Here is a 24314-nt window from a genome sequence, read left to right on the forward strand (position 1 = left end):
TAAATGTCATTGTTTGCATTTGTTTCACGAAGCGTGGGAACTTTGGTAAAAGCTTCAGTGTAATGATCAGAGATATAAAACTTGTCTATCAGGTGATGAATTAGGGTCAGGGACTATAAGCAGAACTGAAACAGCTGTTCACAATAACAACTGATTTCCAGGTCTAAGGAGAAATGTAAATATTAATATTGATTATTACCTGACCAGATGTCAGTGTATAACTAAACCTTGTGTTTGATTACAATATTTTAAAAATGGTGTACAAATATTGTTGTGCATTTTTAGATGTAAACTTGTCCACTTCTTTCAAAAAAGAAAATCCATACAGGAGACAAATCAACTCCACAAAAATTATTTTATTGCGCATAAATATTCTCAACAAATGTTTTTTAAACCCGTCTGTTTTGCGAAAAATAATAAGCAATGACAAGACCAGAGCCCATTATTATACAGCTGCTTAAGCAAAAAATATGCTTAGCAAATTACTGCCAAGCTTAATTGAGGATAACAGTCACAATGGTACATGTGACAGAGTGTTTAAGAATATGTTTTTGAGCTGAGCTACACACACACAGTGTAAGCAATTATTTATATAAATACTAAACTTTGTTTTGAGTGGGCTTAGGCTGTCACAAAGTTTTGTCTAAATAAACTCAAAGTGTTTTATCTATCGGCCACAACAACTGGCCAGAAGAAATATTTCAAAACAAAAGGTATTTGTTTAGCAGATATTTGCAGGGACCCAACCACAAACACATTACATGATATTTTGGTTGATAACCTGTTTTTACAAAGCCATATTTTACTGGCCTGTGGAGAAAGAAAAAAAACCCTATATTTTTGTTCAAATGAGATCAATAACGTTGGCTGATAGGATAGGTTATAATGTTGATGTGGGTGGGAACACAGATGTGGGATACTGCTGATCAAGCTGGCGGAACTTAAGGGCACACTTGTTGCGTTCAGATGTATAACCCAATTCATTGTACAGATGAGCCTGGAAGATAATCAAGAAAAAAAACCAAGAAATTAATGTAGCCCTCTTTAAGTGTCAAGACAACCTGACATTTTTTGGGAAAATAAAACAGGAAAATAAGGGGCGAAATAGGTTCAAACAGTTTAAAATTTACAATGCAGGCAATGCATTTCTCAGCGAACACAAATATTTATATTATGCACATTTTAACAACCTGTCTTCCTCATTCACTTAATTGATTATGTAGGAAACTTAATGGATTATGTAGGAAACAGTGATTAACACAAAGCTGTATCCTTGAGACAGAAAGACAGGTGTATCTAAATCATCCGACACCAAATTATTCTGAGAGACTCCATCAGCATCAACTAAGGGTCAAAAGATGCAACCCTGCATTATTGAAGCAACAAGTTTACAGAAATGAGCATTATTTTCGTTAAATGCCAAAATAAACGTTTTGATACAAAGTCTACCCCTACCCTTCCCCTGACCCCTGAGAAAAGGAAGTGAGAGGACAAGAAGGGGATACTTTACTTGAAGATAGATGACATCTTTGACTCGATACTCTGCCTCCATAGAGTGGTATCCATCCGCAGTGTCTTGAAGAAGTTGCACCACCGATAGTAAGACTGCATAAAAATACACATAAGAATTCATTTCCAACTTATAATGTCAGCCATATTACATTTTAATGCAATGTATTTGTTACAGTTAAATGGTTGTTTAGAAAATGAATATAAGTTTTCAAAGTTTGCCTCTATCAATACACAGATTCTGCAATATTCAGTTGTTTATTCTTTTCTTAGAGAACTTCACATTAAAAGGTTTTGTTTTGAGTACATGCAAGTGAAGACTGGACTCTCCTTCATGCAGACGAAATTCTGAAATTTTGAAATATATGTATCATTTGAAGTGGTAATAGGGTTTAAATTTTCCAAATGGAAAAGTTTATAATATCTTTTTTTGACAGCACAATCACTGCAGGTTGTTGAGTTTTGATAAAAATTTTTGATTCACAAAGTTGAGGGTTTAATTGAGTCTAGGTTGTGACTTGCCAGCCTATTAACAAAGCTCGGTATTCCAAGGCCATAGCAACACCAATATTCTACGAGTACAACAATAAGTTCAATTCACAGAGTCTGTCTGTGGATAACTATTTTTTGATAAAGGATTGTACTCTAAAAGGACATATGAAAATATGATACAAGGTCACTTTAAAGCATATTGACTTAATGGTACACAATTCATCCATTCCCATCTGTTGGGTAAAAACAGATGCATTTAATCAAATAAGGTTTTTAAGAGTTAAACAAAAAATATTTCAATACTTGGTAACGGATATTTTGCCTCTTCCCAAAATATCACAGGTTGACTGGCCGGCTTGATCCCAAAATACATATACAAAGAGTACAAGTAGTTCTTATGTAAAATTCCTTCTTAACAGCATAACTGTAAATTAATAACTATTAATTTGGGTGTTTTTTCTCTCTCGATTTGTTTATATCCCCGATGCAAGTTTAACATCTCTTGTATCGTTGCGAACCCGCTGCCAAAACATAGGATTCGAACTGCTTCTAGCTACCGGGCAACCTTGGTAGTCTAGTTGGTAAGACACTGCTCTAGAATTGCAAGGGTCGCAGGTTAGAATCCCACCCGAGTAACATGCCTGTGATATTTGTTCACTTCACAGGACTTGGGAAAGTACTGAGTATACAGTGCTAATACACATCTGTGTATGGGTAAAACAAAATTTGTAATCAATTAATACCTGTTTTTCTATTGCCAGCATCTGTGGAAGATGAAGAGCAGGCGACTTGGCATTTTGCATACAGGAACTTAACACAGCATTGGTCATATAAAGTACCTATTAAAGAATTAAAAGGACAAGCTATAACTTTTTATTTCATAGAAAAACCTGACACAATAATATTGTCTGAATCCATCGAAATCCAACACTGTGCCTGAGCTTATGAACACTGAGGAAATTGGCGTGGATGCTCATACGCCACATATTGTGGTGTGTTATGGCCGAGCGGTTAAGCCTTTGAAACTGTCTGGAAACACAACACAATGGAGTTTGTCAATAAGGCTGGGTTTATAGCATCAAATCCTAAAAAATGCAAAGTTGCAAAATAGTTGTGAAAAGGGGCATTTCCAGGGCACTGGTGAAATGAAGAAATAGGTCTATGCCAAGTGTCAAAGCCAGCTTTTTGAACAGGACATAAGTGTTTACATGAATATAGACAATTCAGCCCAATATTCAGACAAATAATGTTATGGTTGCATCAGAGGACGAAGGTAAAAAGGGGCGGGAACATAGGGTTAATTACAAAGAGAGTCAACAATCCGTGCATTATCTAAAAGATACAAGCTCCTCACAGACTATTATATGGTAATGTTGCTATACAAAACAAGTTAAACATTAAATGATGTGTTTGTTAGTTTCACACGCGTAGACAACATGTCCCGAGATTCAACTGAACTCGATCTATATCCGTCTGTATTGCATTGACTCAAAAGGTAAGACAGCTGTGCTGGAGACCAATGATGTTAACAGGTATAGACCTAGCTGACTGGGGTTACAGAAGGGGCACAAGCCCCTCCCCTCTCCCGGAATAGATGTGTAATCTGTTTAGTAGTAACTACTCTTACGGATTGTTTATGTTTGTCTTTAGTACATTTCTGTATATTTGAGTTTTAACAATATAAAATATAAATATTGTAAACTCAGTTGTGATTGTGTTTTTTTAGATAGAATAACTAATACCATAGCCAAAAAACGGTGCACCAAATGGCTTGAAATACGCCTTTGGCTGCAATGTGTTTTTTTCCAATAAACCAATTTATAATAAAAAACGGGTAAAAGTATTAATAGACATTAAATGTACATTTTTTGCTTCATCGTTGCCAACGAGTTAACAGTACAATAGACCATAATTATTGCATAGGCCTTCATGTTCACACAGATGCAGGGGCATTCTGTATGTATTGGGCTTCAACTGAGAAAGTACTATTGTATTCCTGTAATGAGATGGAAAATCAGGACTTCTATGCCATTTCTTTTCTTGCTTTAGAAAAAAAAAAAAAAAAAAAAACATGCCCACACAAATCCCATCTACTATTCTCTGTGGGTGGTTATAAGTCTGCAAATAACTGCACTGAGACAGGAAACATAAGGCATAGATCATTTTACAGCCAACTACCTTAATGCAGTACTTTGTGACCAAACCCATGATTCTGCAAGCAAAATAACAAGACTTGTCTTGACTCTTGAGGCATTATTAATATTTTTTTCTGATCTTTAACATGAAATTGAATTTTTGTCTGAGTTGCTTTATGGTCACATATCCCCATGAAACCCTCTTCCTTTTTTCTGAATGTAATTTATTTTCTATTGCAAAATGGAGGAGAGAATTGTTTTCCAAAATCATGTGGAAACCTTGGAATGTTTTATAACCATACCTATTGTTTTAAATATTTTTGGTTTTCATTATCCCTACGAAGTAAGTAAAACAGCAGTAATATCAACTTAAGAATGAATACAAATTACATTGCATTGCAAAATCTGTTAAAAAATTGGGTAATCTAACATGTTTCTGTTTTACAATTGGGTGAGGTAACTTCTCTAGTTATAAAAAGGCAACCTAAAGGGAGTCTATGAATAATGTGGTTATCATAAAGATGTCAAACAATGGGATAATAATCACTCTGTATAAATAGGTATGTGTACAATAACCATTGGGTTACCCTTGTTAGTCAACACGCCCATTGTTCAAGCCAAGGTCTAAACTTCTTTTATAATACTCCAAAGCTCAGGTTTTTGGTGTCTATTTTGAGCAGGAAAAGGTTGCCAACAAAATGACAATTTTTTTTCTTTCTAGTTTTCTGCAGGATTATACTTTACAAAAAAGGTGTTACTAATTATTCCCTGCCTAACCTCTCTTTGCAAGGTGAGCACAGGACAAAGTTAATTTTTTTTTGTCCCGGCCTGAGGCCAGTGATTTAAGCGTCAGGCCAGTGATTTAAGCGTCGGCCCAGTAAACTCATGAGCAAACAAGTCCAGTGTCTTTTGTTTTTCAATTGAACAATAATACCTCACCTTGTAATATCTTGAACAAAAACAAAATTGTTCAAATGTTGACTTTTGAGTCTTATAAATACCTTTCAATACTCAATGAGATAAATATTCTTATTTATGCGCCTGTTCAAACAAAAACAGTTTTAAAGTTTAAAATGTATACAACAGGGTTTTTCTGCTTTTCTGAAAACACTTCTGGTCATGTAGAAAGTTTGAGCGACACACATGGATTTCAACACAAATTCAAGCCTTGGACACTAATCATACGATAACTAAAGTAACCTTTTATGGCATTCAATTGTGTTGATTGTGTCCACTTATGGTGCACTAAAGAGTTAAAGTTTGGAGAGTGACTAGATGTTGAAATGATAAAAAGAATCAGCTGATCTTTGTTTACCCAAAGGCCAGTCTGGTAAACACTGAGCAGAAATCAAGATCAGGGTTTGACAATTGACATTAGGGGTTAACAACCACCGCACAATTCAAGCAGACAATTTCGCTTACAAATTTTCAGCTAATAAACATTTGCAAGATACCAGTCAATGAGTGACATGGTATATGATATGCATATAACATGGTAACCGTATTGTGGTAAGCAGTTTTGTTGTGCTTAGTTACTTTTTTTATGGGGTTGAGCAGCTCTATCAGTTAGTCCCAGTGCCCATTTCAGAAAATTTCACTTAAACGTGGTGCATATGACCTGGTATAAAATTGGCTGGTAAGTAATCTTGTTCTGGTAAGCACACTTTTAATGTGCTTAGTTACTTTTCGTGACTAAGCAGCTCACTGAACTTTGGGGCCAGTTGCAAAGGTTATTAGTTCCTACCCACCAATGTCAGACTTTGGCTATTGGTCAGAACCTTTCCATACAATTAGGTCACGTTGATGTGGAGGCAGATGAACTTTTTCTAACTTTTTTCTGAACTTCTTCTGACTCGCCAAATTAACCTACATACGGCAGATCTTTTGTACATAATTTTTACTTAAATACTGTGTACTTAATGTTGGTAAATTATAATACTACTTCTACCACATCATCAAGTAAATATCTTTTAATGAGAATATGGTGGGATGGTGCAACATTTGTGTTTGGAAAAGTAGTTTCATTAAACTAATTTTTTCATAACTGAAGGAGCTTAAGACGCTCCCTGAGGACACGAAGCAGTGGATAAAAATAAAGACGGACTGATTGCAAATGTATGATGTTTCTAATACTTCAGTGGCAGAACACACACTACACAGTATAAATTTGAGAAATTAACATTATTTGCAAACATTTTCAGACAATCCCTAAACATTCTACTTAATCCTTTAATACTTAATGGGGTCATCCCTGAGGAAATTAGGCAAGTGTGTCAATATTTTAAATACTGATTAGGGGGTGGTAACTCGGCAAAGTAAACAGAGCTGCCTCTTCAGAGCTGACGTAGGAAACACGTTTTAGGAAACACGTTTTGAGTGACGAACAATGCTTTTATATTACTGCTTGATAATGTGGGCGTATATGTCAGGAAAACAAAATCTGTTTTAGTCAAATTTTGAGGATTTTCGGTATGCAGGTAAAATTCTACATAATTTCATTGTTTTTTTGTAATATTTAAATTGCTCTCGTACAAATCTTGTTTTTCTTGGGCCCCCAATTCCATTTTTTCTGTTCCGCTGCCTATGTATTGGTTCTTTACTTATTGGAGTGCTAGTGATTTGTTTTTTCTGTTTACATTTGATGTTAATTTCTGTAATGTATTTCAATGTTTTAAACTTGTACAAAACATTAAATTCAGCCTAATGGCTATGAAAATTATTTCTCACATAACCATTTCAAATCAAATCAAATCAAAATCCTTCTTGTGTGAAAGGAGTGAGTTCCAACAGATATTCAATGACCATTGGGCCATAGCCTCAATACAACGTGTGAGTTTGGCTGATTGCCAGCCTTGTAGTTCACAACTTCACAGTGACGTCAATTCTAAACAGTGCATTCAGATGAATTCTTGCATAAAATATAAATATTGGATCCTAAGAATAACAATAACCCAAACTACTCTTGTAAACTCTTGCATCAGTGAGTTCAAACCATTTGGCCCCATTTGGGTGTGTTGCCACCCACAACTAAACACACAATTGTCTATGTGTTATGCATATGTATTCACCATAATGATATCATACTGCAGGCTACTTTGGGCAGGCATAGCATATAAAGGGTGGACCTGAGAACAAAACAGGTCAACACAAGGCATGGTTTTGAAACACTATGTGGACTTAAGTCCACAGAGTATTTTTTTAACATTTTTTTTCTTCTAAAAAGTGCACAGAACAAAAACAGTCCCACAAAGGGTATGCAATACAGTGGTTTGTGTGTATCTATCACTAAAAAATGTGTATGACATTAAATGGTCACATAGTAGGAGGTTTAATGATAAACATTCCAGATTTTGACTCACCACTTGCAAGAACTTGGGGCATGATTCCATCCACTAGGGTTAGAGCATGTTTGTGCATCTTCATCATTAGCTATAACAAAACAACAAACAGGATTATCAAACTAAATTCTTTATTTAGGAATGCAATTCACATCATAATTTTTACAAACTAGAATCCATGCCTTCTTTAAAAACAAAAAACTTTTCATTTAAAACAAAATAAAATTGACAAGAAGATAATGTCCATTCTCCCCAGAGTTGACCTGTGTACAAATTATCAAACATTGATCGTTGTTGCAACTGCCATAATAGAGACATAAAATAAACTTTACCTGAACTTGTGCAAGACATGCCATTGCCTTGGTATACAGTGATGAGAGATGGTGAGTCTTACATAGTGCCAAGGCCTGCAACAGGTGCGGGATTGCTTGAGTGTGATTGGAGGTGGATGAATGCAGCTCTGATAACTCAATTAGAGTCCTAAAGAGAATAGAAGACAAAGCTTAATCATTTACTTCTCAAATATTCCTCCCTACATCAAATTTATACACTAGTCTTGAGAACTTTATGATTTGGGTCCAATTTAAAAATTTAAATAATTTGTGTACAAATTTGCTTAGCATCAAACAAAGTCATGCTTAGCAAAACTAGGTTACCAGACAAAATGTAATGTATGTTACTTGTGGGTATGGGAAGTCTGAGAGTAAGAGGTCTGAAACTAACGAAATCTCAAGATCCTAGACTATGGCAGTGCGTTGGCTGTGGCTATTGCTGAGGGTGTTGCTATGGGCAGCCTATACTTCAACGCATGTTACCATGGTGATCAAGCCATAGCCACTAATTTGGAAATGGCTTAAGTTTGAAGATATGAGACTGAGATGACTGTACCATACATGAAGCTCTGTGGTATACCCGTCTATTTTGTCTCTGCATTCACCGAGGATGTCATTGATGATGTCAAAAGCAGCAGATGTCTGCCCTTGTTTCTTTAACAGAATTGCTCGTCTGAAACAAAAGGATTTAACCCTTAAAAGGTGCAACATAAATTGGTCTCATAATTTCACACATAAAAGTTATATATCAAAATTTATATCATAATTTGTTGTTGATAATGGGAATAGAATTTAAGATAAAAGCTATCTTTGGACTTTCAAGAAAATGTATTGCCAAAACTTTCATTTTGTTAAATGAGCGCCAAGAACATGAAACATTATTTCAGAAAAGAGGGAAAATAGTTTGGCCATGGTTTGTTAGGCCTACTTGGTGAAGTAGTAAACCTCCAAGAGTAAACATTTGCCACCACAAGAGGGCGCTAATTCATTAATCCAATAATGCCAAATGAAATCATCTCCAGAACTCACCTAAAGAGGGCGTCAGTCTCATTCAAAGGTGACAAGTTCAAAATGGCTTGTTCAGCTTGAGGCCATTTCCCTTGTAGTATGGCTTTGTCAAATAACAACTTCTGTTCACATTCCATCCACAACTGGGCAGACAAAAAAAAAAACCAAGGAGGATTATAAAAAAAGAAACAATTCATAGAATCAAAGAAGAAAACAAATAATAGAATCAGTTATAAAATAAATGAAACAAAATATGACAAATGAAGTAAAACATTTTATCTGAACACAGTTTATTTCCTTACCTTTGCATGTCTTGAGAGGAATGGAAATCTGTCTTTAGCCAGCTTCAGGATGTCTTGAGCAGCAGCATACATTCCTTGTTCAGCATGGAGACGAGCTTGGTTATACATAGCAAGACAAATAACTTCGCTGTCTTTAGTGATCAAGCAGTTATTAGACGCTCCACCGGGGAGATCTTGATGACTGAGATGAAGAAGTAGCTGGTCACAGTGGGAGGACATTGTCCTTCGTTAAAGAAAAAAAGAACGACAAATGAGGAATGGTTAGTTACAGATCGAGAGATCTCTTATAGAATGAATAGCTTCCCAACCAAGAAGCTGCCAGGCCTGATCTCACTGAGACAACAAAGGTGGTTGCCTCCATGCCCCCTGGCCGTTGCCTCAGTGTCCTTCAAATGCTCCAGTAGAAACTTATAACTTCCTCACAGGGTGCCTTTTATCGAGGAGAAAATGCCTTGGTGCCCTTGCCCTTTCCAAAAACCTCGCATACAGGCCTGATCTGCAATTGCTTTTAATGTTTTATTTTAATTTATTTTATAACACGTCCAACACTAATAACAGTATCACTAGGAAACAAAAAGAAAAATGTTCAGTTTCAGATGTGGGAGGAAAGCCCAAAGTAAAAAACACAAGCATTCAGGTAGGGACTGAAACCCAATCCAAAATGCAAGGCTCTGGTCTGAGGTGGGATTTGAACCAGGGGTCCACAGAGGTGAAAGGCAAGGAAAGAAAACACTGAGCCAACCTGGGGCCGATTTCACAAAGATCTAAGATTGATCGTAACTGCAAATCAATCGTAGTTGCTATGAAAATGGTGATGTCACAATACAAATTACTATGGTGATACTGAAAAATTGTCTTGCGATGAATTTTATTGCTTTGTGAAATCGGCCCCTGATCCTCTAGTTGATCTCTATTAGCAAGACGCTTTATTTTCTCAAATGCAAAGCTTTTAATTAGCAGGAAAAGGGTTGGACCGTAGTCAGATTCCTGGTTTATGATGACACAGGCCTGGGATTAGACAGCCTCTGTTACCCCTTGTCTCGACCTTGGAGCTCGTTCAAAAGTTTCCCATAGACTTCAACATTCTGCAACGAAACTGCCCTTTGCAAACTAAAAATGGCCTTGCCCTCGCTAAGATGAAATTCCTGGTTTATGTCATGAGTGCTCACTCACCTGTGTCCGTACATCTGCCAGAGGGCACTTTGCTGAGCCAGACTGGTTTGAACCAGTTGTGGCTGGTTGTGTTTGCAGTTCAGGACATCACTTTTAGTCAGGTATTCAAAGACACTAAAAGGAAAGAAGGGTGAAGAGGTTTATCTTTACTTTGTGATGTTTGTGGACAAAGGAAAGGTGTCATTCCAAACAGGGTCCAATTTCATGGCTCTGCAGAGTTCTGTGATTTAGGGCCCAACAAAATTTGATCAGGCAACTGGCACAAGTGCTGAAAAAGTCAGGTTGTGAAATGCAATAGAAAGGTGTATTATTACATGCTTTTAGGGTGCCTAAAGTGTAGAATTCTGTGGCACCATGATTTGGGGTCCGATATACTATACATGTAAATTACCTGGCAGGATCGACAGAGCTGAGACCTTTGTGTTGAGAAAAATGCTGAATACCCAGAGATGTCAGATACTGTTGGAAATACAAACAAATTGAGATCATTCGCGATTAATTCATTGCTTAACACAAAAATATGTCTTGAGTTAGACTTGATTTCAAGTCTGAGATCACAATTTTTCCTCATCATCAGCCAGGCAAAACACACCACCAGATTAGCTATCACACACCCCAACTAGCAATAAGTAAATGGCGGAATTTAATCTAGTCATGAATTTACAGGTGCCAAGCTAAAGTCAGAGGCCCCGGACCTGCAGTCCAGTGTGATTTTTCGAGCCTTACAAATCATCTCTCGTTTCCCTTTACTTACCGGCAGATTCAAAGCATCTGAACGTAAGATGGAGCGATCTAGAAGATGAGAAACATCCTCCCCTTTCATCTTTTGAAGTCTGTATAACCAACTCTGCAAAGATAAGGTTTACATCATTAAGATTTACTCATGTTCAACCTGGTTTTTCTAAACAGACCTGTGCTTGCTAATTGAACAGAAACATATACAGGAAATGTACAGAGAAGACAAAAAAGAAACTTTCAGTTTTAGATGTTTGAGGAAAACCCGAGAAATTATTGCAAAGAAAACCCACACAATCGCCTAAGCTTGGATGCAAGTACATGTACTTACCAGTGCATGTTGAAGGCAGATATTGTCGTTACTCTCATGTGCAATCCGGATTGCTTCTTTCAGCGCTAACAACGCTTCCTCCCTTTAAGAAGAAAAACAATCTCAACATTTCCAAAACAAGTTTATGGAAATAACCAATCTTTCAAGATGACAACAGCTGAACCATTCGTATAATTGGACAATACTGAAAGTAAAATCAACTCTAGCCTTAACATCTGCTGTTACACTTTGAGGCTCATGAATAACGCCAGATAGCTTTCAAACAGATGCTGCCAGATGTTCCTTTGGCCTTGCATTCATTTCAAAAGGAGATTTGCAGTCAATTCAGTGAATTCACTTGTACATGTACATATATATATGCAAGCTGAAAAACTACATCACCTTGGACCAATCATAACACAGATATGGAAAGCTCACTGCCATTTCTGCAATGAAATAATTGTATCCAATGAAATCATTGGGCCTGTTAGACCAGTGCCTGTCACCAGACTAAATCCACTCTTACCTGTGACCAAAAGTGCAGTGTAGACCTGCCAGATTGAGGGCAGCATAGCGGAAGCTTCTACTAGTTCCTTCATCTCTATTGCTGTTTGTATCATTGGTTTTGGGCAACAGACGATCAAAGTAACTATGGAGACTGCGTGTAGCACCACAGAACTCACTCAACCGCAGAGAGTTTAAATAGGAGAGAAAATGCTGTGGATTTTGAAGAGAATTAGGCAGTAACTTAGTTTACACTTTTAAAAGTAGTACATTATAAGGTTCAGCTTTAAAAACAAGAAATGTGTAATGAATACATGTGTAGTGTCATTTCCGTGATTATATTTATCTTCAGAAACAAAACCCAAAAACAAAATTGAAATATAACACTCAAAAACATAATATAAGAACTAACTGTTTCCGGCAGATCAGGGTTAGTCTCTTTTAAAGCCGTTATCTCATATTGTAGCCTGCTTGGACTAAGAGCCCCTGGCTCTTCGTTTTGAAGTAGACGAGCCTGCTGTGCAATGAACACCTCTGCCTGCTGGTGTGTGAAGGTTTGTTCTGATGGCAGGTGCAATGTACCCACCCTGGAGAAAGAGACATGAAAATAAGAGTTAACTCTGTTTAAAATCTTTATTCCTTCTTCTGGCCATTGTAAAGTTCCAATACAAATTTATATTTTCCTCATACTTCTTCTTCTTCCTATATAAGTACAAGCCTCATAGATTACCCCTTACCAGAGGAAAATTCCTGTGCCCCTTCAAGGTCAAAGTTCAAGGTATGCTAGACTATGTAAGTCTTACTGGTATTCAACCATTTGGACATTAAAGTTTGTGATTTTGTTTCCTTCAGATTTCCAGAAAATCATATTCTTTCTTTCATAGTTATCTCGCAACTCCGACGACCAATCGACCTCAAATTTTCACAGGTTTGTTATTTTATGCATATGTTGAGATACAGCAAATGAGAAGACTGGTCTTTGACAATTACCAATAGTGTCCATTGGCTTTAAGTCTTGCATAGTCTATACTCAACAATCAACATTAGTGTAATGAAGTGACTGCATACCTTTTTGTTTGTCGATTTGCAGGTCTGGTCCTTTCTAACTCCTCGGTAGTCATTGTTCCTCCATCGTCCACTACACTGATGTCCATCATGGCTTTGCTTCTCTCATCTTCGGTCAAGTGTCCATCCAGACCACTAAGGTATACCTTGAGACTTTTAAACAAACTGGACACCTGGTCAAAGGAGAGTTTGTCATAGGAGAGCACCATACGCCGAATGAAAATACCTGTCCAGAAAGCAACAACATTTTTATTAAATCATAAATCCTTACAATTTGTTAAATCAATGATGATAGTGGAATCTGAGATGCATAAAAAAACTTGCAGCAACAACTACTTATCATTAACGGTTGTTGGTACGAAAGTCATTGTCTTTTTGCCTTGTACACTGCCCCACTGTGATTTGTAATTGTGCGCCTGTAAAGACGTGGTTACAGTGTTTAATTCTTATTCCTTGAATGTGTGTTGACATCTGTAACCCTGTTTCTTTTATAGACGAACGCATAATTAACTTCTGATTGGAATTGGTTGGAACGATTAAACAGAAGTCACTAAATAACGGTTTAGGAAAGTAAATGTAAGTTATGCACAACTCTAATTTTATTATTGATCTCATAATCCTTGTGGACTATAACTACTCCTAGAACTATTTTCGGTTACGTCCGGCTATCGTCTCCGGTGGGAGAGTTCTAGGAGTAGCCTTTAACTAGATCTCATAATTATCCTTACCAAGCACACTGTGTCGATGGACAGGTGATTGACCATTATTACTATCAAGTAGTTTATCCAGAGATTGGATAAAATCAGCCAGTGCAGAAAGTCCTGAAGTGTTGATAGAACTCAACCTGGTAGAGTAAAAAATGTAGATTAAGTTTTAAAATGTTGTTTCTTCACATACATGAAAATAGTGTGTTATTGATTTGGGGTTCAACTACTTCTATAAACTATACGGAGCCTTATATTTATAATATATAGTTTCTAGAAGTAGAGTTCAACAAAGAAATATTGACAAGAGTGGGATTTGAATGAGGATTTGAATTATTTGTTTTTGCTGTTGAACAAATGCAAACTTACATTTCTATCAAATCTTTGCTCAGTTCTTCATCGATTTCCTTCACTCCCATCAGCAGATCTTGAAATTCCATATCAGAGCTCTGAAGTAAAATCAATGAAATATTAAGTGTAATTTAATAATAAACCTAATGTCGGTCAAAATTGTGAATCGAAACACTCAACTCAATCACATTCAAAAACAAATTTCAAAATGGAAGTAATGCCTATTATTATTATTAAAAGTAAGATCCTGAAAATGAACAATATATAAAGTTTATATTATTATTAAAAGTATTAAACATGATAAAACATACCATGAATCATGATTAATTATTAATACATAATTGTGAAGAGAGGCTTACCTGGATCCATTTTAACATCGAGAGTGCGAAATTTCGGCTGACCATAACACTCCAGCCTGTTGCAGCAGTTGCACCCGGTCTTACACTACTTGCACTGAGCTCACCTCCACCCTCAACCGGTGATTCCTTCGCATCCGACCCACCAGTTGAAGCTGCCGGCCACGGTGCAAATGACTCCTCGTCCGTACCCGTATTTTGCCCCGATCCGGTCACCAAGACCGGTGACATTGCAACAGGACATTTCTCGTTAAACTCCTTCTCAGCAAACACAGTAACTAAGACAGCAAGGGACACTTTATGAGGTGTGACCCATTCTTTCCCTGAGCCAACATGAGACGGATTCATCGGGGAAATTAAGGTGAATTTCACGTAAAGAAATTCGCGCTGTTTCGTTTGTATTCCTTATATGCATATCATAGGGTGCAAAAATCCAGACTCTTACCGCATCAAACCAATAACTTATGGATAGGGAACCTGACTATACAATTGAAGGTCGACTCGTCCAACGAACGTCCTTCCGTGTGGCGCGTGCACCAATCCATCTCAGTTTGTTGTGAATATTTCACACAGGTCCCCCTTCCCCTTCCCCCCCCCCCCCCCAACCTCAATTTTCACCTGTCCTCTCATACAAATGGTCGAAAAGGACTTTTTATTGTTACACTATGAAACACCATTGTTTACAGAAGGGGTTGACAGGATAACGCGGAGTGTGACACTCGTAAATTTTTAATTTGTATGAATTTTTGTTTATTGTTGTTTTTTTTGGTTTTTTGTTTTTTTTACTGAAAATCATAAATCACGTTCACACATTTCCCAAAAATGCTTGTTAGTTTTTATACACACAAATTATGCCTTGATTGACAGACAGCGCCCCATATTGCCCCACACAGTACCTGTGAATGTGATGTAAAATAGCACTTTATCAATAGTGATTTTTCTCTTCTTACAGTAAATTAAAATAAACTGACATTTCAGTATCCGGCAAAATACAAAAAGGCACGAAAAAATCAGTCAAGCATCACACCCACGTATTTTGTTTTTCTCCAATAATTTTATTTTAACGATGACGACATCATCATCATCATACGTCGTCCGTCGACGACCTGTGTCTGGTCGAATTTACGCCCAAATGGGCTTATTACTGTAAAGCTGTCATTTCCCCTTTGATAAAGCGCACAGTTATATGCTTTTGAGAGCCAATTGTAAACAAATAGCGCAATTTCTTCTGCAATGGAGTCCATACAGCAAGATGGCGGGCAGGGGTTCGAATGTCTCAACGAAAAGCTCTACCTCAAACGGGCAGCATAAACGTCCATTTCTTATTGGCGTCGCTGGAGGGACGGCATCCGGAAAGGTAAGAATATCAAAAGAGCACTTGTGGATTTTCATCAAATATATCTGCTTTTATATTGAGAAAAAAAAGGGATTTTCGACTTGGTATTTTTTCGCGGTCATGACGTCGTGAACAAAGAATTACGGTCAACATGCGTTCCATGCATGATGCAACGTGATGGCAACACGTGTTAGCTATATGTCTGGTTTCTGCCGCGCACACCACACACATTGGGTTTTTCAATAGGATTGACTGGAGAACGACCCAAACAACTTGTTTACAAAACAGAAAGTGACCCGTGGCCATCAATTTTAGCATGTTTTCAAACAAGGGAAATGAGGCGCTCTCGCAACACAGTTTTTGGGGATTCCCTTGTAAATAATTACGCCTTACTTTACAAACTGTTGACATTCCAATGGCCTTGCTCACAGTAAAATATTTTAATGTAGCCGAACAATATTGTCACTCCCCATCCATACTACTGACAGTGACACTGTACTATTGTATTATAATATTAGTATTATTGCAAAAAAACTAATAATAAAGACCGTATTTTAAAAAGTGTTCCACTTTTGTTTTATTTCTACCGCTCCGTTTAGATTTCTTCCTCCACTAGAGAGGAGTGAAAACAATTCTTCTTCTTTTTGGTGGGGGGGGGGGGGGGGGCTTGTTATAACTTTATTAAGGGGGTTCCCAGTCCCCACCAAAAACTGAGCTGAAAGTGTTGGGGGAGCTCAAGTTTTCTATTTTTGTAAAAATCCTAACTAAACCATCACCATGCATGTGTGCCAATTAATTTTGATTTTATTTGAACCATGGAGAGATTCCTTCTTGAACATTTCTTATAATATACAAGTTATATTAGCAATGACAACATTTTAAATAGCTCTTTAAAATGTTAGTTTCTTTGCCAATAAAAAAAGCAGGTTGTTAAAATAAACCTAAGAATATTTATTCCCCCCCCAAAAAAAAAAAAAAATGATAATAACAATAATAAAATGAATTACCATAACAATTTAATTTTAAGCTGTATCCTTTATTAATTTTGCTAATACATAATTGAATCAGTACATATAGTCCACCCAATTTAAAAGTTGTTCTGTTCTTTTATTTTCGTTTTACAAACTATCCAACCAACCCAACAGCAACACAGTTTTTATATATATTTGTCAATGTCAGAGACTTGATGAATGCTCATGAACATTTTGGTGCCTAAAACTAGTTGGAATGCAGCACTCACAGTATACTTCCAATGTTACTATGGCTAAGGGTTCGGGCTAGGGGGTTTGAGAGCTGTTGATGGCTAAGATCATTGGATGGGGGTTTGGGGGGCTAAGAAATTATGCCGACTTTGACAGAATTTCATCAGAGTGCTATTTCATTTATGTAGCATGGAAAGATTTTACAAATCAGTATTTTGTTTACTTTGATAGCATCAAAAATGCATTACAAAAGGAACATTCTCCCCCCCCCATACTTAAACCATGGAGGTAGAAGGAAGACAGCTTTATTAAAACTATTGGTACAATATGATCACAGAGTAAGGGTATGAGGTGTTTTTAACTTGACTTTCTAGCGATTATAAGATGAGAGGGTTAATTAATTTGAACACTTCTCTTTCACAAGGTTGTGGGTTCGAATCCCCCAGCTAACCACCGATTTCACAATGACTCTAGAATAAATATTGTTATCTAGTTACTGAATTACAATTTCTTGATTTGTGTAATTCACAATCTAAACCAATGTTTGTATGAGAAAGATTGGCTGTTGCCAGCTTGGTATTTATATATCCCTTTGTGGGAGTTTGCCAGTTCCCTTGATGGGAAGATCATTCAAACAAACAAACAAACAAACAACTCATCAACATTACATTGAGTATGGCTAGGGCAATAGAGTTCATGGCATCCGTGGCCTTGGTGTGGTAATCTTCTAGTCTAGGCTAACTGTTCATTGTCACTTGTTATTGTTTGGATTTCTATAAACATACACTTTTCTATAAACATACACTTGTATACATTGTTTATTTTTAAGTGGTTTCAAAATAATGTTTGTTGAAGGGACAGGATGCCTCAAAGGTGAAGTTTGTTTTGTACTTCAGTAGAAACACTTGGTGCCCTTTGGTCACTTGATGGGAGCGTCTTCCTTCCTACACATATTCTGTTGCTGAATTTAGAATAAACCTGTTTCCTGCATGACCCCTTTTGGTAGTTGGCGACTTACGCCATGGTCTCTCTTTAAAGCTTTTCTCTTTTGTTATTGTTTTCGTTTGTTTAGATGAAGCCCTAGCCTTGTTTACTTTTTTTGTCTAGTAATATGTTAATAATTACCATGTTTTGTTAAATGTCTGAAGAAAACACATTTTTCTAGGTGCTTAAACATTGTCCTATTGTCCATTTTGTTGTCTTTATTCTGTCATTTCTTGTTTGCATTATAAATTTATCATTAAAAATTGGTCTTGTTTATATTTTTTATATGATGAGAATTGCTCAAACAAACAAATATTACAAAACACTTCTCTGAAAATGTAAACAAAAACAAAAAAAACTCTTATCAATATCATTGTCTAATGTTCTTTTATTTAAGAAATATGTTTGTGTTGAGTGTTTGTTCTCCCTTGTACTTTGTTCCCTTTTATCGGTTCAGCAAATGTAGGTGCCAAAAATAAGATTTCAATTCGCTGATGTGGGGCTCGGCACACCATCATGCACAATATCTCCAAGGAGCCTTCAACCTTTTATTGGCACAATAGAGATGGAGCTTCAAGGGGTTCTGTTGCAGACCTCAGAGACTTTACCGGATACTCAATCCATTTTCTAAAAGCTGTTTACTGAAATGAAATCGAAAAGTATCCAGTTGCATTTATTCAGAAATAAAGAAATCTATGTACATTATTTGTGCAAAGACTTTTTGTACCTCGTCATCTTTGTATGACCAGGAATATTTTGTTAGTTAATTTTGTTATTGTGAATTTCTGGCTTGTCATTTGTCAGATTATGCTAGATCTTAAACAAAAATTCTTGCTCAATGCAAGAACTTGTTTGCATCAATTTTTTGTTAAGTTAAGTAGCCAAAGAAGGGATAAAGAACTGTCTCATTTTGTCTGCTACTTCAACATTCTCACAGGAGTTTTATTTGCTATGAACAAGGTGAAGGGAGAGTCGAGAAATTCCTCTGAAAATGAAATAGACACCCAATGGGGACAAAAGGCTCCTTAAAGAGTAGGCTGCATGAGCCATTTGGTCAAAACATACTTCTAGTTGGGGCATCAAGCCCCTTAAGATAAATGTTAAATTTGTTACATTTTAGATGCAAGAAAATATTGTACAACCATTATGACCCTCAAGCAATGTTTTATCAAACGGGTGGTTTCACATCATCTGTAGGCCCCTATACAAAATACCACGATGGGTGCTTGACAAGTTAAGTGACTTTATCATCAGCAGTCGGCTTGTTTTTCTCCTATGAAAATGAAATGAAACTGCAGCATGTCCAACTTGGCAGCTTTGGCTGTGGCTGTTGCCAAGGGTGTTGATAAGGGCAACCTGTGCTGTGCTTAAATGGTTGTAGGCCTAAACATGGTGATCAAGCCGCAGCATCAGATTCCAACACAGCCCAAGACTATAAGAAATTAGTCTGGCCCTTTTATTGCATACAGGGTACAAGACCAGGACATTAATGAAGCAGCCTAATGAAGGTTCGAAATCTCAGTAAATCTCCCTTAAGATTGAAATGAAACTCAACCTTTTTACTCAACCAATCAATTTTGGTTTTTCTTTTTAGTCATCAGTATGTAGCAAGATAGTTGAGCGTCTTGGTCAACGGAACCTGGACTGCAGGAAGCGACAGGTCACAGTCATTGGTCAGGACAGCTTCTATCGAGACTTAACTAATGGAGAACAGGCTCGAGCACTCAAGGGACAGTTTAATTTTGACCACCCAGGTAGACATTTAACTCTTGATAATAACTCTAGACACAAAATAATTTTCCAAAATCCTTCCCAACTTTTTTTTTCAAATTTTGTTTTCTTCTTTTAAATTTGATTCTGACAAATCTTCTTCCCACAGACGCGTTTGATTTTGATCTGATCAAACAAACGCTAGAAGACATAATGGAAGGAAAGGTCGTCAAGATCCCCATGTATGACTTCACAACAAATTCAAGGTGAATTGACCTTACTGTAAATCTTGCCCAATTAGACTTGAACTTCCTTAGCAAAGCTGTTCTATATTTATTCCTAAGATGCCATTATTGCCTTTGTATGATTTAATGAACGTTTGAAGGTTGATGTATTTTACCCTGAATTTTAAAAGTTAATCACTCCCCAGTTTCAGTTGAGCTGTTTACATTCAATATGCATGTTCTGTTTGTTTTCTGTTATTCTAGGGTTATGTACGTCCACTCAATTTGCTTGTTATGTAACGATATATGTATGTATTACTAATTTATGTGTGTTTCATAGTCTTGAATGATTGTAACTGATGGATTTTGAAGTATTTGCGATAAAAGTTCTCAGAGGTTAAGGGGTAACTTAACCCTTACCAACCACACCCCATCAAAATCCAACCGCAGGTTTTTTTTTTCATTCTGTCGGAATGAGGTAAACTAGTAAACTAGTAAACATGGGATCTGGCATAACCACCATAATCAGAGCCCAGCTCATTCTGGTAAAGGTTTGCCTGTAACTAGTGTGGATGGGAGAGTAATAATATTCCTGGTTATTGGCCTGGGTACAAAGGGCTCCTGTTAGAGGGAAATTTCAATTTCTACAGGAACATTTCAAAGGACTAAGATGATGACAAAGGGAATGGAGGTGATTCCCTTCGTTGCCTCCATCAAGTTTTAGATGTGAGTAGGGAAGGATTCTAGTAAACCACGTAAGGAAGTTCAATTTGTCAAAATGTTCTGCTTTCAGGAAAGTGGACGAGTACACAGAGGTATATCCAGCCGACGTGGTGCTCTTTGAGGGAATCTTGGTGTTTTATATGAAAGAAGTCCGGGATATGTTTCACATGAAACTATTTGTAGACACTGATGCTGATACCAGACTATCCAGAAGAGGTAGGTGTAGTCTTTTTAAGGATTATTTGTCAGTTTGCTAAGCATAGGAATAGTTTACTTAGTTGAAATAGCTTACAGGCTCACTACACTATGTTTGTCATCACAGCTTATCATATAAAAATTGCACAAAGATAAATAAAATCTTCTTAGCAAATTTTGAGTACCTGTCAAGTCAAGATCTCATGTTATAAACATCACTCGTGACAGAGTGCTACTGTTACAACGTTCCACAGCTTAGCTTTAAAGTGTTTCTGGAGACGGAAACGATTCTTCTAAAAACCAGATGGTTTGTCTGAAGTCATCCTAATGAATGAACTTGGTTTGTTTATTTTCTTCAGTTGTTCGAGACACAAAAGATAGAGGACGTGAGTTGGAACAAGTCTTGGTTCAATATGTCAAGTTTGTCAAACCTGCCTTTGAAGAATTCTGTCTACCAACCAAGAAGTACGCTGATATCATCATTCCAAGAGGTTCTGAAAACACAGGTCAGTTGTGAGAAAGGATGCGGGTTCATCGATGCTTTTTATGAAGAGAGGAGAAAGGGAAATGTTTGCATATTTTGAAGATACTCAATATGAATGTTGATAAGTACATTTGTAGTGAATATTGTACTTAACAAGTACAAGGACTGACACAACTGGTATATTGTAGAAACAAGCTTTGTGTTCCTGGTTTATTTACCTGTGATGCAAGTTTTTTGTAAAATGTGTTTGTTCTTTGTTTCCATAGTTGCAATCGGTCTCATCGTCCAACACATCAAGGATATTCTCAATGGAGGTATTAAGAAACACTACACCAACGGCAATACATTTCCAGATGAGAGTCTTGGAGTTGTTGAGAAACCAACCAGACAACGAAACCCATCAGAGTCAGGTGCAGGTGGGAGACCTCATTGAAATAAGTGGCTCGTCAATTAGGACTTCAGGAGTAACAGGTGTTTCCATATGGATCCCAGATTGATCTTAAGTTGGATTTATTTTAATGATTCAGAAAGAGTTGCTTATTAGTTGCAGTTTTTACTTTAACTCTGGACTTTCTGAATCCATTAGAATGCACAGCAGATGTTGTAGTCCACACCATGGGTGGAATTGCATCAGATGTATTGGTCTCGTTGCCATGGTCATGGTCTCCCTGAACCAAATATACCATGTTGTCTGAAGTGCACTTTACAGTCGGGTGATTTGTCACAATTTTTACTGATTGAAGGAACTTGTACAATCTCCCTCTTCATTCTTAGACAATAAATCAATTAAGAGAAGAAAGATGATAATTAATGGGAAGAGAGATGTAGCCCTAATGTGAAAGCCCTCCAAGTTTTCCAATTGTGGTGATAGAGAGTCCGTTATTGTCTCAAATGTGACACCCTAGGAAATCAGGGATTTTACCCCAACAGACTAAATGGTACAACCCCATTTCAAGATTACAATAGCAGTTTTGAACCATCACACTCCTGGCTTTATGACTTTCTTTCTTGAATATCAAGTCCATCTAATGCTGGTTTGATAGTTTAGGATGGTTAGCTTTATTGAAAACAACGACCAATCATAGCTGTTCTAAAGATCCATAGGTTTTTCATGATTGACTGACCAATGATTGGAGGTGAGGCATCAGAGATTTAATCTTTGGGGGACCTCATTGGATAGTTCAACATTATTTAAATAAAATCCTTGAAGGATTGAAAATGCTTTCAGTTATAGATGGCATTCCTGTTTCTGATTTTTTAATTATTTGTTTTAGTGAGAGTTGGTACATAAAACATTTATTGGACAAACCAACAAAATTTATTTTTGACAACTTCCATGTGTCAAGTGAATCGGGGTCTAGATTTTGACAGCAAATTCAGGTATCTCGGGGTGATTTCCTGTTTTTTCTTCTCTTTATTAAAAAAGTTTCTGGTGTGAGACTTTGCCCAGTCAAGGTTGCCGATCCAATTTTGTTATTGATTACTTTCGTTAAAAAACAAACATGGTGTGGGTTCATGTTGGTCTGACCTACATGTCAAAACAGCCTAACTTAAAAAAAATGGTTCTTATATAAGATCATTTCTGAGTAAATTTTTGGATTATTTTCCCATTTCAAAGCTTAAATATATACTACGTATGGATTTGAATGTAACATGTCCTATCTCGGGCTCTTATACACTTTAATCCTGTTTTATGGCGAAACAGCTATACATACTTGCTTTTCTCAAAATGTATTTTTTTTTAAGTTGGACTGTTTTGTCATGGAAGGGTCAAGTTGTCAAAAACATGTTTTTCATATTGTGTAATGAATTTGATTTATTTGTTGATTCTATAACTTTACTATTCAGTGGCTTCGGTGAACAATGAAGCCCCGTCATTGGTGGCCTTCGACATTTGAAAGCGTGTTTTATAATTGCTGCTCAGGGACTTTTAGCGACGTATTGATTGTGTCACTAGGTAACAACTTCATTAGTTTGTGGCTTCCTGTCTTAAACGAAGGGCCACCAAATAAATGTCATTCTTTTTAGTGTAGCTTATCTTGTAAGTTCATTTCCAAATGTGAACTGTAGATTGAAGAGATCTTTTTTGCACAAACATTGGTGCTAAGATGTGAAAGAGTGGCTCGTGTTTGGTTTGAGATAGTGTCGTGAAATACATGTAGCGTAGAAAAAACAAAAATGTGTTTGTAATATAAACTCACTTTAAATTGGGGCTTCCAGGTATGGCTGATCTTAAATCCATACGGTTTATTCAAATGAATTTTATGACGGTATAGGTAACGTTTTATGAGGGGACACAGTTCTTTTTGAATGAGAATATCAATATTGGATTGTGCAAATTGTATCGTGAAAATGTTATGTAAACATTTTACACTTATTGTAACTTGACTTGAATGTACTCGGAATGAGTTTTCCGTTTTCATGAAGTAGTGTTTGATTACCACGACCATGTAGTTGAATGTTGTAGGTTCGATTCCTACTCAAGTCATTTCTGCTTGATAGCTTGATAATGAAAACAGCTGACTCATCAGTCCCAGATTAGGCTTTAGTCAAGGTGTACACAGCACCTTGAGATGTCGGGCGCGACCCATCACGCATGAAAAAAGACCAGCAAATTACTTATAAATGGCTTGAAGTTTCAACTGAGATGAAGCTCCATGGTGTATCCACCTATTTTGAAATGGTTTGAAGATTAAACATATAAGACTGAGATGACTGTACCCCATAGAGTTATATGTAAGAACTAGAGGGCGCACGAGTGATGCTTCGTGCACAAACGCCACGGGACCGCAAGATGACAAGCGCGGCATTCTGCACGCGCGTTGAATATGAAATACACGTTTGAGGTTTTTTTATTGAACGCTCACGCGATGCTGTTTGTTCAACTTACAAAATGGCCGCACAAACACACACTGTGAGATGCCAGTTTTGTCAACTTAGAAAATAGCCGCCTGCGCGCATGCCGGAGCGCGTATATAGGCCAGTGCGCCCTCTAGTTCTTATATATAACTCTATGCTGCACCCAGTACATGGAGCTCCTTGGTGTACCCTTCTATTTTGTCTCTGCATTTACTGAGGATGTCATTGATGATATCAAATACGGCAGTCGGCGCCGGTCTTTTCTCGTGCATGATATCTGGGG

The 24314-nt window shown here is 37.0% G+C and overlaps 2 protein-coding genes across 2 annotated transcripts; one reads left to right on the forward strand and one right to left on the reverse strand.

Annotated features, from left to right (window-relative positions):
- Positions 1-338: 338 nt before the first annotated feature.
- LOC117303032 (anaphase-promoting complex subunit 5-like) lies at positions 339-14796 on the reverse strand. Its single transcript, XM_033787066.1, has 18 exons — positions 14318-14796; positions 13977-14056; positions 13632-13747; positions 12907-13129; positions 12251-12425; positions 11861-12051; positions 11356-11437; positions 11044-11136; positions 10681-10748; positions 10290-10403; positions 9117-9339; positions 8836-8957; positions 8363-8479; positions 7807-7954; positions 7496-7565; positions 2745-2840; positions 1511-1605; positions 339-997 (listed from the first exon to the last, which is right to left on the reverse strand). The coding sequence occupies exons 1-18, from the start codon at positions 14660-14662 to the stop codon at positions 881-883; spliced, it is 2475 nt and encodes an 824-aa protein (XP_033642957.1). The 5' UTR covers positions 14663-14796; the 3' UTR covers positions 339-880.
- Positions 14797-15553: 757 nt separating this feature from the next.
- On the forward strand, positions 15554-23379 carry LOC117303033 (uridine-cytidine kinase 2-like). The gene is made up of 6 exons (XM_033787068.1): positions 15554-15671; positions 19431-19590; positions 19716-19812; positions 20564-20709; positions 21048-21194; positions 21439-23379. The coding sequence occupies exons 1-6, from the start codon at positions 15567-15569 to the stop codon at positions 21603-21605; spliced, it is 822 nt and encodes a 273-aa protein (XP_033642959.1). The 5' UTR covers positions 15554-15566; the 3' UTR covers positions 21606-23379.
- Positions 23380-24314: the final 935 nt, after the last annotated feature.

Source organism: Asterias rubens, chromosome 19 (assembly GCF_902459465.1).
Source record: "Asterias rubens chromosome 19, eAstRub1.3, whole genome shotgun sequence".
In the NCBI taxonomy this organism is placed as follows: Eukaryota; Metazoa; Echinodermata; class Asteroidea; order Forcipulatida; family Asteriidae; genus Asterias; species Asterias rubens.